The sequence below is a fragment of the Leptonotus elevatus genome, chromosome 11 (assembly GCF_054856555.1).
Source record: "Leptonotus elevatus isolate MCC_2025b chromosome 11, RoL_Lele_1.0, whole genome shotgun sequence".
NCBI lineage: Eukaryota > Metazoa > Chordata > Actinopteri > Syngnathiformes > Syngnathidae > Leptonotus > Leptonotus elevatus.
The window spans coordinates 8,002,074-8,019,133 of NC_141249.1; the positions used below are offsets into that span (position 1 = coordinate 8,002,074).

The 17,060-nt window shown below is 39.5% G+C and overlaps 1 protein-coding gene across 2 annotated transcripts in view; it reads left to right on the top strand.

Moving 5' to 3' along the window:
- LOC147165707 (microtubule-associated serine/threonine-protein kinase 3-like) overlaps positions 1–16,890 on the top strand; it is a 37,937-nt gene extending 21,047 nt beyond the window's left edge. For both annotated transcript variants that reach the window (XM_086088921.1, XM_086088922.1), the window contains 21 exons: positions 2,621–2,696; positions 3,320–3,529; positions 4,511–4,612; positions 4,911–5,043; positions 5,357–5,418; positions 5,722–5,813; positions 6,150–6,358; positions 6,509–6,647; positions 7,348–7,480; positions 7,561–7,726; positions 8,042–8,143; positions 8,229–8,351; positions 8,461–8,573; positions 8,677–8,843; positions 9,478–9,599; positions 9,684–9,884; positions 9,982–10,208; positions 10,311–10,433; positions 11,452–11,588; positions 11,888–12,072; positions 12,248–16,890. In XM_086088921.1, the coding sequence (XP_085945047.1) occupies positions 2,621–2,696; positions 3,320–3,529; positions 4,511–4,612; positions 4,911–5,043; positions 5,357–5,418; positions 5,722–5,813; positions 6,150–6,358; positions 6,509–6,647; positions 7,348–7,480; positions 7,561–7,726; positions 8,042–8,143; positions 8,229–8,351; positions 8,461–8,573; positions 8,677–8,843; positions 9,478–9,599; positions 9,684–9,884; positions 9,982–10,208; positions 10,311–10,433; positions 11,452–11,588; positions 11,888–12,072; positions 12,248–13,290 (3,865 nt within the window). In that variant the 3' untranslated portion in view covers positions 13,291–16,890. The remainder of the gene's footprint in view (positions 1–2,620; positions 2,697–3,319; positions 3,530–4,510; positions 4,613–4,910; positions 5,044–5,356; positions 5,419–5,721; positions 5,814–6,149; positions 6,359–6,508; positions 6,648–7,347; positions 7,481–7,560; positions 7,727–8,041; positions 8,144–8,228; positions 8,352–8,460; positions 8,574–8,676; positions 8,844–9,477; positions 9,600–9,683; positions 9,885–9,981; positions 10,209–10,310; positions 10,434–11,451; positions 11,589–11,887; positions 12,073–12,247) is intronic.
- Positions 16,891–17,060: the final 170 nt, after the last annotated feature.

Below are 17,060 nucleotides of genomic sequence, written 5' to 3' on the forward strand. Positions count from 1 at the left end.
GGAGGCGCATTTTTAAATACAAAATTCGACAATTGAGACCCCAGACTGTTGAGCAACTAAAATTGTACGTCAAGCACGAATCAGAAATAATTCCACCTACAATCAATGCTTCAACAATTAGTCTCCTCGGTTTCCAAATGCTTATTGTGTGTTGTATTCATTTACATTTTACTCAATGCCTCAGTGAGCTTCATTGGAATTGGGGCTTTAGATGAACAATGCAACTCTTGTTAATATCTTAGTTTGCCATGACACTGAAATGCCCATAAACATGGTTTTCTGCCAAATTAAAAGCAACAGAGTCCATTGTTATGTTAAAAGTAGGGGTGGGAACCTCTCGGTACCTCACGATACAAGGCTCACGATAATGAGAATCTCACGATATGACGATACCGCGATTATCAATATATTGGTCAGGTAATAAATCCTCGATAATCTACGATAACACTACTCAAGACATAAATCGATGTTTTTTCAATGAGAAAATAGTTTATTTTTGTACCGTCACTGAAACAAAATATTAAAACTGGTGTCATCTTCACAGTGAGTACTTTAGTGTATTTTTTTTAAACAAATACAAATGTCTTCTTAACATAGACCACTTTCTGTGAACAAATTTGTGTCTTTCTTAAACGCTATTGTCATGCAACATGTCAGTCAGTTACATAGTGAATTGTTTCATTTTATAAACTGACGATTTTTTTGTGTAACATTGCAAAAGTAAATAAATAAAATAACTTAATATTAAATCTAATTAAATCAATATTAATGTTCCTCAAAAATTGTGTGCTTCAAAAAGTCGAACCATAAAATATGTTTTAAAATGTTACGTATGCAAAACTGAGTCAGTTGCTGGACAGGTAATAAATGTCTTACACAAGTAAAAGTAAGACTTCCATACATTTCCCCGCCACTCTTATGAGGCGCTCCCCCTAGCGGCCTGCCAAGTGATTGCTCAATAAGTAATGAACAATGGAGCTGTTATAGTGGCTGTATATTAACTACAAATATCACGATACCTGCGTAGGCATATCTATAATCTATCGGGAGACAAAGTATCACGATTTATCGTGATATTGATATATTGTCACACTCCTGATGATGCAGACTGTTCATGTAAGGACAAAGAATATGTTGACTATGACAAGATGTTTTTTGACTAAGATAAATGAATTAATATCTACTGTGTGCTTCTCATTGATTACACATACAGGCAGGTCGACGGTCAGGTGGAGATCCGACAGTTTAGCTGCCTGATTTTTGACAACTTTTGCGTGTTGCCGCCGCTTTGCACGTTATTTGTATGATGCCTGAGTGCTCTGTGTTCTGGCACCATGGTGTGCCACGCGTAGGCGTGCTGGCTTACAGAGTGCCGCAGGGATCCCGCTGATGAACTGTAGTCGATGGCGGGGGTGGTTTAGGATTGTGGGGAGGGCTTTAGCGCCACTGAGTTGCAGCAGTGTGCTGGGCATCTGCCTTAGTCTTATGCGGCTTTCATGACAACAAAAAAGCTTGGGGAGCATGTTTGCGTGTGATAGGTTTACTTTGCACCTTCTCTACTTAAAGCTATGACCAGCCACGGTTTTCTGTGAAATTGCACCGGCTTTTTTATAAATCCACTGTGATGTGGCTGTCGATGAATAACTAAGCACTGGCAGTGATTCACTGTTTGGCTAAAAGAAAACCTCTGCTTTGGATATAAACACGTGTATAACAGATGCATAAAAACCTGACTGTGAAATGTATTCTTTTAACAGCTTCAAACAGGATCCGTCCTTTGCAGCTGGAAACCAAATGCTGCTTTTGAATCACTGACCTGAAGTCATGTGCCAAAATATGCGATTAGATTAGAATATTTATTTAGTTTGATAAAAGTGAGTTGACTTGAGGCCAGACTAATAGAGTTAGGCAATGGGCACTTGCCTTTATGAGTACATAATCCCTAGTGATGTAGTCGATAGGAGGTTAGGACAATGTCACATTGTGTCGTCACGCTTGTTTTAATTTGCAACTAGTGTCAAATTCACTTCCATCCATCCATTTTTGAATGCATTGCTTCTGGGATCAAAAACATTGTATTATTGGAACTAACATTTTACTATTTTAAGGTTAAAGTTTAGTTCCAGTTTGTTTTTGTACATATCGAACCGTTTCGTTCTCAACTTCACTGTACAAATTATTGGTAAAATACTAAAGTAGAAAAGCAAGAAGGTCACAAGTATTGCTTGTTGGTTCGGAGAGCTACAGCGGAGTCTTAGATCTACTGAGTGCCATTTGAAATTAAAAATGTAGGTTTACTGTATTGTAATGGCTAATTAAGTGCACTTCTAAAATATCTGTGATGTTTTTTGTCCAGAACATTGAAGTGAAATTTTGCAGGTATTTTCTAGAATTCATCTTAATCTATTTAAATCTTGATGCTTGGGAAGTCCCAATATCGTCATCCTTTATGTCTTCAGTTAAATGAAAGGACACTATGTCAACTTTATTCTTGTTGACATCATCTGCCTCACAACTGAAAGTGTTGCGGTTCAAAGCAACTTTGTTATTTTGTTATTAAATATCAATACTTTTCTTGGCCTGTTCAATGTAATAATCAAGTGTTTTGTTCACGTTGCAGCCCAGGCCGATCAAGCGTCTCCTTTGACAATGAGATAGTCATGATGAACCATGTTTACAGAGAACGCTTTCCAAAGGTACGCTCTAAAAATCTCTTCATATTTACATACAAATGGTTGTATTCCCGAGTTAAATTATTCAACACAAACAAACCATTATAGGAGGTTCATCACCTGTATTAGCTAGGATTCTAGCCCAAGTAACACCAAGCACAAAACTGACCCGAAATCACACATGGTCAAACAATTCTGCGCGCAAGCGCTTTACACAAACAGCATGAACTCATTAAACTTAACTTTTGGCATTTATGCACAATAATAAATGTTGTGAATAAAGACAAATTGTTACAGCCAAGTAAGCTACATCTGCTATTAGTATCTGCATCTGGAGATGTGCATTCACATGCCTGCAAAACAGGACATATCAAATGGAGATGAAAAAAAATACATATCATTGAATTCAATTTATTAACAACACCAAGATTTTTAGGTAAGATTTCAGCAAATACGAGGATAGGTTGAAAAAAAATTCTGCTCTGGTTTCAGTGTACTATTGGTCAAAATGTGCCAGTCATTGTTGTGTGATCAACCACCATATGAAGCCACCCACAATAATTCAATGTTGCAGTATGTGACAACCTTAATTACTTCTCGATTTTAAAATGTGGTAATGGATTTTATGTGAATTTTCTTGCGCGCAGGCCACGGCCCAGATGGAGGAGAGATTGTTGGAAATTGTTACCCACTGTTCTCCAGACAGCTCCCTCCCGCTGGCTGATGGGGTGTTGGGTTTCATCCAGCACCAGTTGGTCGAGTTGGTCCGTGACTGTTTGGAGAAGTCCCAGAAAGGTCTGGTTACATCTCGCTACTTTGCTGAACTGCAGGAGAAGTTGGAAAAGCTGCTTCATGAGGTGAGGATGCAATGTGTGAATTAAGCAGAAGGGAAAGCCATGTTTGACCCAGTGTTTCCACAACCGAAAGGAAGTGGTTCCTTTTGTATGAACATTTTTTACATGCACAATTAAACTGTAATATTTACATTAGGATGGATTTTTTTAATATATATATATAGGGTGTCCCAAAACAAAAATAAAAAATGTACCAATTACAATAATTTGCACTGACTTTCTCAGCGTTTAGCTTGGGTAATTATTCTTTCCATTCAGATGAAACCCATCAGAATTAATATTTTTAATCAGATTTTAAGATTTCAACAAAGGGAATCTATCCACTACTTGAAGTCTAAAATACCATCTAACTAAAAATATAGATTGTTTGTGAAGCCATTAATTCATGTTACAAACGTTTGTCGAGAACAGACTTCAAAACAAGCATTCTTAATTCATTCAAACATTACGACTTCTCAAATTAAATTTATTCTCTCATTCGCTCATCCATTTGGTGTGTTTCTGATATTTTGGTGGGGAAAAACAACTAGCTCTGGGTGTTGCTGAAGACATTAATAGGGACCTATAAAACTGTATTACTTTAACCAAGGAGGAAGAAGTATTCTATACAAGTAGTTCCGATTCTGACTTTAATTTCTATTGCTGATTGATGCAGACGTCACCCATCCAGATATTTGGTTTCTGTTTAATTAAAATGATCTAACACCTGATGCATGTGAGAAAGCATCTGCCTTCACATTTCTTTAAACGTGGTACCCATCTGCTTGTAACACGTTTGTATACGGTTAATTTTTAACAATTAAAACAAAGTTAAAACTGTCCTATTTTAGATTAGTCATGGTTTAGTTATTTCTCAATTTTTCACTTTAAATTATTCTAGTTTTGTATGCACTGTTTGCCGGCTTGATTGTTTAGTCTTTCAGTGCAAAGCTCTATATAAATAAACTTGACATTTTCTGTCCCTGCTCCCCTGCTGTTTTCCAGGCCTACGAGCGCTCGGAAAGTGAGGAGGTGACTGTCATCATCCAGCTGGTGAGGAAAATCCTGATCATAATCTCTCGGCCGGCTCGCCTCCTTGAGTGTCTGGTAAGCAGAAGCAGAGAATGTCTTGTCCTAATTAAAAACAATGCAATTTTGAAACAGGGTCAATTGAGCTCACAGTAAGGTTGTTCCAAAATTTAATGTGAATATTTGTCAGAATGGGAAGGTCATGATCTTATTTAATGTCTGAAAATGATTTGTCCATGGTGTGATTTGACATTTTGCTTTAAGAAAGACTATTATTGCGCTTTGATGCATACAGTATTTACACACTGTCCATAAAATCACATCTATTTACACATATTCTTGCTATGAGTTAATGAGAAGTTGATTATTTTTGCAGGAGTTTGATCCAGAAGAGTTCTACCACCTGCTTGAGGCAGCAGAAGGCCACGCCAAAGTCGGGCAGGGAATCAAATCAGACATTCCTCGATACATCATCAGCCAGCTGGGTTTGACACGAAACCCTTTAGAGGGTAAAGAATTTCTCCCACTCAAATAGTCAAACCTCATTAACTGGCAGAGCAATGTGTCCCTGGTTTCTCTTAGATTTGTGCTTTGATTCTAAACTTTCTAGGTGTATCGTCTCTTGCGGCAACTTTAATGCATGTGAATAGTTCAATGAAAAATGTGTCAGTGTTGCTATAGCAATAAGAAAATCACGGAGGTCATTTTCTTAAATAGTTGGTACCACATGGGATGGAAGGACAGCACAAGTATGGCACGTACGCGCCACAGGGCCTGAATGTTGTTTGCTGTAATTTTCCAATTTATTTTATTTTCTTGTAGACATGGTGCAGCTTCAACAATACGATTGCAGTCCTTCAGTGTCCATTGAGCCAGATGTGGAGGTGACACTATTTCTATAATATTTTCTTTTTTTCTTTATCTGTGTCAATAATTGTGGCTAGATTGAAAATTAAGGTAAAATGTTTTGATTAACTAGAAATATGCAAGAAACAAATACATTTGCTTGTGAAATGATAACATCATTTTAAATTATATCGCTTAAATATAATAATAAATAAAAATAAGTTTGTCAACATGTTATATTGGCAGTGCTTCATAGGTTAATTTTGCATTACACTATGTTAGGTGCCATGAAACTGACGAAGTATGTTTCATTGTGCTTCATTTTTCTGCTTTCACTGTAGAATAAAACTACACAGGCAGTTACCCCAACACGACGGAAACCTCTCGAGAGTGATTTTGATACAATTAAACTCATCAGTAATGGGGCTTATGGGTAAGCAGAGATTCCCATTGTTTCTGCTTCCTGTTGATTCTCTTGGTGATGTTCCATCGCTCTTGTAAAACTGAAAAATCTTGCATGAACGTTGTCAATTGGCATTTGAGCGCATCCATGTATTCATTATATAAATGTCTAAGAGTGTTTCCCAATCTTTGCTGAGCCAAGGCACTCATTTTATATAGAACCCTCCTGGCACACTACCAAACAAATTGTCACAAAATGTACAAACACTGAAATAATTCACAAACTTACTTACGCAGTGTGACATCAAAGAATTGGGTATAGTCATTGTGGGGAAAAGCCTAATGTGAAACATGTGGTGTTTGGCAGGGCTGTTTATCTGGTCCGCCACAAGGAGACTCGTCAGCGGTTTGCCATGAAAAAGATCAATCGTCAAAACCTTGTCTTGAGGAACCAGATTCAGCAGGCTTTTGTGGAGAGAGACATCCTGACTTTTGCAGAGAACCCCTTTGTTGTATCCATGTTCTGTTCTTTCGAAACGAGACGCCACCTCTGCATGGTCATGGAGTATGTGGAGGGTAAGAGGAAAAGAGACCAAATGGACCTTGGGGACATTAAGATAAATGTTCACAGTGTTCAGACTGCCATCTACCAACAGTTAATGTCAAGTAACCTGAATATATAGCCAATTACCATTTAATTTTAATCTTTTTATTTATTTTTTTAAGGTGGTGATTGCGCTAACTTGCTGAAGAACATGGGTCCACTGCCTGTAGAAATGACAAGGATGTATTTTGCCGAAACCGTCCTGGCCCTGGAGTACCTTCACAATTATGGCATAGTGCACCGAGACCTCAAACCTGACAAGTGAGAGCCAAAAACAAATTCGGAACATGCTGTGCTGAATATTAAAAATCACTTACTGTTATCCAACCATGACATTAATAACGGTTGTACTAATAACACAATGAAATAGCCATTTCTGTACTAACAATGACATTCAATTATCCACCATTTTAAGCAACATTATGTTGTAATTTAAAACAAAAAAGCAGCTCCAAATAATTTTGCTGCTGTACAGGCTTATAATGGGCTCAAACACGATCCGATCACATACTTAAGTGGTTGATGATATTGTTAGGCAAGCCTCATGAGTTCTGTTTGTGTCCAATGTGTACATTAGTTGTTTTGTGTGTGTTTTTTTGTTGGGGTGGGGAGAACATTTTTATTTTGCTGCTCTCATTTACATAAATAACCCTGACGTTAATTAGATATTTATTATTCAACATATATTGGATCCTTAGCACATTATTCATGTATTATGGAACATTAATTTGCAATGCAAGGTTGTGGCGTCTGGAGCAAGTGTTACGCATTCCAGAAAATCTTTTGAAACAATTGACTGCAGCGTTATTTAGGTGTTAAGAAGCCCATAACAGTTTGTGTGACAGATAATTCCAAATATGTCACAAACAGTCACCATATCAACAAATGAACATTGACTACCATAATCCACTTCTTTGTACCAGTTAGTTCAACGTAGTGTTTGTTTTCTCCCTCCTAACAGTTTGCTAATCACATCCATGGGCCACATTAAGTTAACGGACTTTGGCCTGTCAAAAATTGGCCTGATGAACATGACCACCAACCTTTATGAGGGTCACATGGAGAAAGATACAAGAGAATTTGTTGATAAACAGGTAACACTGTGAGAGATTTGAGACTTTTTGTTGTTGTTGTTTTTATGTTCTAATTGTTTGTTGGTGGCTTGCTTGTTCAGGTGTGTGGTACTCCAGAGTACATTGCCCCAGAGGTGATTCTCAGGCAGGGATACGGGAAGCCAGTAGACTGGTGGGCAATGGGAATCATTCTCTATGAGTTCCTGGTCGGCTGTGTTCCATTCTTTGGTGACACTCCAGAGGAGCTTTTTGGCCAAGTTGTCAGTGGTGAGAAAATTAAATAATACTATACAGAAAATGTTGGTGTTGACGTCCCCTTTGACTTGTTTACTGTGGCAAAATGAAATCAACCCATTTAAATACTTTGCCATATATTTATGACCACTTGTAATGTATGTTGTTTGCTTGATTGATCTGTAATGAAGGTTTATAAAAAAAATTATTAATGTGATTATATTACTGTTCGTTTTGCATGTCCTAATGTAGTAAAATACGACACACAAAGTTTGTTCGATGAATCGAGGTGTTGTGACAAACAAAATAATGCTTGAAATGAAAGATTCTTGTTACTGTAATTTGCAGATGATATCATTTGGCCTGAAGGAGACGATGCCTTACCAATGGATGCTCAGGACATGATCACCCATCTCCTGAGGCAAAGCCCCCTAGAAAGACTGGGAACTGGTACTACAGAGTTTGCTCATTATTACATAAAGCAGACAGTGTACTGCTCAACTGCAAAATTGTTTATATCATTCTGCGGCTGTAGGTGGGGCCTCAGAGGTCAAACAGCACTCCTTCTTCGTGGGCTTGGACTGGAATGGACTCTTACGACAAAAAGCTGAATTCATCCCTCAGCTTGACGCAGAAGATGATACAAGCTACTTTGACAGTAAGCCACATTTAAGATTATATTAAACATATTTTTATGCTAAAAATAATCCTCTCAGTTGAGCAGAAGACGTGTAAATATTAGCAAGTTATTTTGCATCTGTTTTCAGCTCGATCCGAGCGCTATCATCATCTGGAGTCTGATGAGGACGAGGAAACCAATGATGAAGAATCTTCCCTGGAAATCAGGCAGTTTTCCTCCTGGTCGCATCGTTTCAGCAAGGTAACGAAGCCAAAGCAAGACCATTGCTGAGATGAACACATTTTCAAGTTTTCTGCTTTTGGCTTCACCAATAAACATGTGTGTATGTTGCCTGTTTTTTCAGGTTTACAGCAGCACAGAACATTTAGCTACACCATCCAATTTGAGCTTCTCATCTGATCGTAGTCACAGTGAGGACAAAGAGGACCGCGTAGATGGTGGTTGGCTTAGTCCCTCGACAGGTCCAGCAGAGGGCGTTCTGGAGTCCAGACTCCCAGGACGCATGGCCAGGTACACACACAAGGCTCTACTTTCGTTCACAGCACAAGTCTGGCGCAAAGCGCGGTCTTAACTATGCACATGGGTGGAGTTTTTTTCTTTTGGTGTTTTTGTAGACTTTGTGCCAGTAGAGCTGGCCATAATGTGGGCATTTGCGCCGTTGTGCACCTTTGTTGGATGGAACAAAACATTTTGCCATTTAATTGTTTTTAACTGCTTCATTAAAAGAAAAACATTTGACAATAAGACGACACATTTCATTTGTGGCGCCTAAGGCAATAGTCAGTAAAAGTAATAAGTCCAACATGTTTGCATTTGCAGTCCTATAATGGTCAGTCTAGCAGCTGAGCAGTTGTTGCTTCAGACATAAATATTAAAGTTCTCTCTACTGAATTTACATGTCATCAGTCTCATCTTGGTAAACAAATTGCAATGACTGGCTTCTGCAAAGTTGTAAAATCTATTCTCTTGCTAAGACACGTATGACAAAAATATAACCTTGTTAGACTCATCAAATTACACCCAGTTGTCCAAATTGATCCCTACCAATTGCATTTTGGCAAAACTAAACAGAAAACAAAAAATAGAGTGTTGTGTTCAGTAGTCTTTCCGTTAACCTGTCAAACTGGTCTTTGTGGTTTTGTAGCCTTTGCCCCCGGGCATCACCCAACTCCTCCCAGTCTGAGAGGAGTACCAGTCCCCTGGTGACGAGCAGCACCCACAGCCTGGAGATGACACCCCGCTTTGCTGTCTCAACAGATGATGAGGGTAATTACAAACTACCGGTAACATTTGAGTAGTAGTAGAGCTTAGCTTTGCAAATAGTCTATCCACTTGTTCTCTTATTTGCAGCTGAGGTTGTTGTTTCCAAACTTCGGAGGATCAGGATTCGCAGCAACAGCACCGGCGCCAAACACTCATCCCCCAAAGAGCCTGCTGGCCCACGACGTTTCGGTAATCAACTGGAGACACCAGACAGACAGAGGCTTCCATGTGGAGGCAAAGTTCCCAAGTCTGCCTCTGTTTCAGCTCTGTCACTCATCATTACCACAGGTAAAAAAAAAATTTTTTAAAAATCAGTATCTTGTCCCACAGTTTTAACAAGAACTTCTTGTATTTGAACAAATCTGCTCTGATTTTTTTATCACAGACGACTCCCCCGGCGGCCTCCAGCCCAGTCCCATCTCCCCAAGGTCGTTGTCCTCAAACCCCTCCTCTCGTGACTCCTCCCCCAGCCGGGACCTGTCCTTCAGTCCCGGTAGCCTGAAGCCGCCCATCATCGTTCACACTTCGGGCAAGAAGTATGGCTTCACAATGCAGGCCATCCGCGTCTACATGGGCGACAGCGATGTCTACACAGTGCATCACATGGTGTCGGTGGGTGCGCTTATCAGTGACCACTTAGAAGAGCTGGAGATTCAAAGTGTTTAAATTATCCTTTTAAAATAAACACACACATTTTCCGTTCTTGTGTAACAGAGCGTGGATGAGGGCAGTCCAGCCTACCAGGCAGGGTTACGTACTGGAGATCTTATCACTCACGTGAACGGAGAGTCCGTCCAAGGCCTGGTTCACACCGAGATGATTGAACTACTGTTGAAGGTATAATGAGCCTTCGCTGATGAGACAGATTGTTTTGGAAAATTACACTATCAATCCAAGGCATACTGTGATGTTATTTACTTAGTTTCTTGATCTGTTTCTGCAAGTGGATGGATTACTATCGTATTAAGAGGTGTGCGATACAGATATTGATACCGAAGTAATTTGTTCTGTATCCTGATTTGATATTTTCCTTTAAAATTAGATGACAGGCAGGGCATTTTCTGGGATCTTTTCTCCATTTATAAAATACTATATTTTATATAGACCACACAATAAAATAAAAAATAAAAATTGAAAATAAAGTAAAACACAACTATCCAGTGGCCACATAAAAATATCGGGTGGTTTAACCACTTTTCAAGGGATGGAAATAAAGTGTAAAAAAACAAAAACACAGCGCTTTAAGTAACATTGAAGTAGGCCTGCCATTTATCCAGTAGAAGCGCCAATAAATGAACTATTTCAGAGTTGAGGTTTGACACAAATTTTTCAGCTTGTTCTTTGAAGGCCCGACTGTAACAAACAAGAATGTAGTTATGTGGATAGATCATGTTTACAAGTCGATGGATGGGTGCCATTTTGGCTCTGTGTGCTGACCTGTAATTGAAGTGAAAAGAAATCCTCATATTACCTAGCAGAGGAAAAGAAAAGGCAGCCCTCCCTCAATAGTGATGAGGGAAGTCTAACGATAGACTATGAATGAAAACGATCTTTCTACTAAATCTGATCAAAGCATTTCTTCATGTCTTTTGATATTGATTATGGAAACTAAACTAAAATTAGGAAAATATAAGAAAATACATTATACATATGATACACCATTATATCTGTTTTTGTTTATATTATCATATCGACCATATATATCGTATATATCACACAACTCTAATTGTATTACTGTACAGTATTGGTTTTAACTACAAAACACTTGTATACAGTTGTAAATGGTGCCGTCTATATTTTTACTATGCATTTAGGCTGAGTCTCACTCTTCTGTCTCATGTAACGACATTTACAGAGTGGCAGCAAGGTGGCGCTCCAGACCATAGCACTTGAGAACACATCTATCAAAGTTGGTCCAGCTCGAAAGACCAAACACAAAGGAAAGATGGCCCGTCGCAGCAAGAGGAGCAGGAGGAGAGATAACTATGATAGGTGAGCTTTGGCCTCCTCTTAAAGCACATTCCTGTCATAGTTCAGTATGGTACCATTTGGTACTTTAGATGTGGAGTAGTGTCTTTATTGTCATCAGACTTTTTAAAATGTTTGTAGCAGCAGATGTTTGGTCATCTAGAAAATTGGTTTATTATGGTCTTGATTTTAATTCACTTTAATAAAAATATATTGTTAATCATTGATGTAGATTAAAATAGAGTAAAATATAATGTAAAAACACTGAAAGGCTTTGCATGTAGGACATTTCTCACTGTGCTGGACTCCTGATCCTCCTGCAGGAGACGCAGCATCTTGAAGAAGTTATCAAAGCAGAGCACAGTCATGCACAGCAGTCGCAGCTTCTCGTCAGGTCTCCATCACTCCGTTTCCTCTAGTGAGAGTCTTCCAGGTTCCCCGACACACAGCCTCTCTCCGGGCCCCTCCACGCCCTGCCGAAGCCCTGCGCCCGACCATCAGGCCTTTGGTAAGTCTGCTGTGCATATTCAAATTCTTTCAAAAATCATTTTAAATGTTGGTGTATTTTATACATCACAAAAATGTATAGTAATAGTTGAAACTCAATTGTGTGTTGGCTTGAAACAATATTGGAAATGTTTTGAATGGTATAAATTTTTCTGTATGTGTTTCCTGCTTTCCAGACAACTCTCCTCAGAGCACTTCTCCTTGTTCCAGTTCTCCAAGTTCCCCTGCCGCACACATCCGACCCAGCTCTCTCCACGGTTTGGGTTCCAAGCTGAGCACACAGCGTTACACCAAGGTGGGCCGGCGGAAGTCCACCAGCAACATCCCACCTTCACCTCTCGCCTGCTCCTCATCCTCCGCTCAGCCGCTTTCTCCACAGCGTTCCCCCTCGCCGTTGCCGGGTTTCGCCAAAACACTTCACCCCTTCCATGGCAAAACCCTTTCACCACCAACCATTGTTAGACACATTGTACGGCCGCGCAGTGCAGAGCCACCTCGATCTCCTCTACTCAAGAGGGTCCAGTCAGCTGAGAAACTATCTGGAATGTATCACGCTGATAAGAAGTTGTACACCCCCCGCAGGCACACCCTGGAAGTTCCCTTTTACAGTGAAGGTGAGCTCCTTGTTGACTCAGAAGCAGAGTGGTGCTTTGCCGGCGCTCACCAGGGGGTGGACCACTCCAGACTCTGCAGCTACTTGGGCGGCCAGAGGATGTGGGACTCTGGGCCGGAGCGATCCGAGCAACTGGTCGTAATGCGAAAGCTCAACCTTTCGGAGCGTCGCGACTCCTTTAAAAAGCAGGAGGCGGTGCAGGAGGTGAGCTTTGACGAGCCCGAGGAGAAGACGAGCGCTACGGCGGCCCCGGGGGCTCAACAAACGCAAGCCCAGAAACAGCTGCAACACAGGACCACTTGGCGGGCCCAGGCCAGATCGCAAAACAGCGAGGAGGTGGAGCTGCAGGTGCCCACCGTGAGGAGGTTCACCCTCGTGCCACAGATCGCCGTGCAGGGCTCGACAGAAAGCGAGGATCAGGATGAGTGGGAGCCGTGTTCAGATGGTGAGGAGGCCCAGCAGGAGATCACTGTCACTTCATCTCAGCCACAGCAGCAGGCGGTCTGTTGTCGGGAACAAGATGCGTCCAGTTCCACCCAAGTCGGACCATCAGCTGAAAAGGCCGAATGCAGACAGGAGACGCCACAAAAAGCACATGCGAAGTGACAGCTCACCTTGCACTGAGGGAGGTGAAAAAGTGGCAGATTTTACTTGAATTTTGTACTATACATATTTGCTATGTGGACCCGCTGGTCATATTTATTAGAATTGTAAAGCATGGTGCGTTATTAACTCTTTTACCGCCAAAAACGTTTTATGACGTATAGTAAAATCCAAATAAATGCTGCCAAAAACGTTAATTGACGTTTACGTTTTTTTGTTTTTGTTTTTTCTCAATGGGCAGTTCAACGTGTTGTGCAGCCTGGTCAATGGACTTGTGAAATCACAAACACCCACTAATTATGGCCAGCAGATGGCAGCATTATCTCTTTTCAATAGCCTCCATTAGTATGGAATTACACTGAAACATGACCAATCTGATGAAATAGAACGTTTTCAAGGATGATGTGAATGATCAAAGCCTTTGTCACATTAAATCTAATTCACAGAGCGTCACTAAACAAAAAAATATTAGTGTCAAAGTCACTCTTGTGCAGAAAATTTATCTTTTCACACTTTACTCCCTATGTTTCAATTTTCGCTCAATGTCACTCAAATTACCTATTCACAAATGGTGATTACTAAAGAACGGAATAAGGTAGAAACATTCTTTTTTTCTAATGAAAGAATGGAACGTGATCTTTTATTTGGTAGCCACCATGTGTATGTAGTCAAAGTACACAATATTCTATTTGCCTTGAAAGATGAGTTAGAATGCTTGAAACCGGCTGGCACTGTCGGGGTTGTTTTTTGGATAACGTGTGGCAGTAAAAGAGTTAAGTGGAAGGTCACCCCAAAAATTTACTCTACAATATGTCGTATGCCCCATTAGTCTAAACACAACATTTTGATTAATATTGCATTTGTGTAATATGAACAAAAGCCTCCCATTTTTATCTATATCACGGATGGCCATTTTGTCACTTTTTGTCGACTGAAGATGACATCACAATTGCTGAGCTCAGGTAACGGCCAATCACGGCTCAGCTTCAGAAATCAGGTGAATCGTGATTGGTCATTGCGGTGAGTTGTGATTGGTCATTACCTGAGCAAGTATGATGTCATTTCAGTCTACAGCAAGAGACAAAATGGCCGCCACCTTAGATTGATAAAACCGGGTGGATTTTGCTGCTTAACTCATATTCCACTAACACAATATTAATCAGAATACCGTGTTTAGACTAGTGGGGCTGCATATTATTGTAAATAATATTTTTGGTGTTGACTTCCCTTTTAAGTGGAAGGGAGGGAAGCTCTCAATGGTTGAACAGCCAAGGCGCAACTTTTTGTATCCACAAGATGTGCGTTTTGCCTATATGACTGGTTGTTAATTAGTTTTTTATAAATGTCTATTTTTAAATAAATTGCTGTGGTACCAAGTGATTTGATAATGCTGGAAATTGTTATTGGACCAAAATGTGCTAGAAGTTGTTTGAGAATGTTAGGTTCGTTCCTCCCCCCCAAACCTTCCAGTAGTAACACCTGTCTAAGCACCCAGGACCTTTTTGCCTTGTGTCCACGCTGTGAGTAACATGGTGGATGTGTTTTTCTATGCATACGTAAGGTACGAAAGTCATCCCTGTTTTGCTTTGGATACCCAAAGCACAACACAACAGCATACATTGCTGAGACTAGACTGCAAAATCAAATAAAAAGAACTGGTAAACTGCTTACAATGTTACACTTGTTAAAAACACCTAAATAGAACAGTTTGATTGTCTGCTAAGATGAAAGTAAAAGAATGTAGCTTAAATTAATCATCTGACTATTTTATCTTTGTTTTGTCCTACTAACAGACATTCTAGTTAAAATACTGACCATGTTCTCTGCAGTGTGAATTCATGGTCATAACTTTTTTTTAGTTTTTTGTAAAACCAATCTCTGATGAAGTCCTGTGCTCAAAGCCATATCTTTAGAATTAGCTCGTCTGTGCTGTTTGCTATCCAAACAGGTCGGATGTCCTGAGGTTTGAATGTGTTCAATGCAAAGCATCGTGTGTTTGACACAAACAACCTTCAACAGCCAAATGGAAGTCCATGTCTTCTTTGCAGCCGCGAGTTACGAGGTCCTTTTGTTAGCTTAAACATTGTATAGTTCTTTTTCCTCTTGTGTTCAACAAATAATGCTAAAAGTTGCTTTTGTGCTTTTGTATCTTGTGTGATTCCTCTTACCTGTTCCTACTTCATTAACAGTGTGCTAAAGTTTACAGCATGGGTGGGAGTGCACTAATGTGTTCTTTCATTTTGTACTTTCAGCTGAATGTGGAAGGGAAATAGAAATGTTGGATTTGAAACCAGGGCGTGTTGTAAACCTTTTTTTGTATTTTATGTATCAATGTTGCATATTTTTGTAAGGACTGTATTGTATGTATATAAAAAAAAAAAAAAAGGACGTGAGATGCACAAGGACAATGACAAGTTGCACAAGCAGTTCACAAAGTCTGCCATGAGGAATGTTGCCTGTAATTCAGTGCAGTGTTTCATGATTTGCTCTTAAATTTAACCCCACCCTCAAACCCCTCAAGTACTGTGGGTGTGTACGTTAGTACTTTTTTTTTCTTTTTTTTTTACAAAGACTCATAAACATGTTATTTTCCTTCATCACAAACCTTATGATTTGTGTAAGTGTGGTGAAAATGTTTACAGCAAACCTGATATGTACTGTACAGATCTTTACTCTTGGCTCCATTATGAAACCACTTTTTTCATACCTTAAATGGAATTTACAATAGCAGAGGTTTTGTAATTGTTTTTCAAATACAGGAAGCTAAATGACTTGTGCTCGGTTTACAGGCGCTTGTAGAACAGGATCAATATGTCATATTTTTGTAATGATTGGATTTCAAGACCGGAGGGAGGAGTGTTCTTTTGTTTTACAGTACATATGAGCAGTAGATTGCATCATCAAGGCTTCAGACACACGAGAAGCAAATTTTATCAAGAATATGGATATAACCTGATGACAAAAACTAAAGTTAACGATGAAGTTACCTCGCTCAAGACATTCGTTCCAAAGGATACCACTTAAAAACGCTAGTTGCTATGACAGTCGTCAATTTGAACAAAAGTATTGGGACGCAATAGCAAATGGTGATGGTCAAAGTTGTTCTACACCAAACTCACTCGAGCAGTCCTTTAACAGATCTAGCTTTGTGCTCATTCTGGAACAGTTTTCACTACTAGTCAGAAGTTTTTTTTTTTAAATATGCAAAAACAGGGTGTCAAGTTTTGTTTTCCCAATCCCACATGATGAAAATTGTGTTCTCAAGACCTTGTTCTTCAGGTGTGTCTTGTTAAAAAATATTTACAATATGTTCTGTGCGCCCCCGACTATATACATGGTGTTCTAATTAATCATGACTGTGGGACTGAATTAAACAGAAAAAAATCGACCTGCTTTTTTCCATCTCAAGGGGTTGATCATTTTCAGAATAAAGTAGCACATGTTGGTAAATGTGCACGTTTTCTCCTGTGGACTCTTCTGTTCAGTGCATGCTGCATGAAACAAGCACACATCTGTAATACTTGACTGCATGGTATATTGGCGGTGTCGCCCAGTACTGTGTATTCTTGTGAAAAATAAAATTTGTATTTCTCTTCGACCACATCTTGTGTTGTACTTATTGTTTATTTTTAAATTTAGAAACTTTAGCCCGGATCCATTGAAACTGATTTTAATACAATATCCTATGGGTCAGTGTGACCCTAATGTTTAATCATAAAAAACAAAATAAAATCACATAGCACTACAAATTTTTGGCATACAGTATATGCATT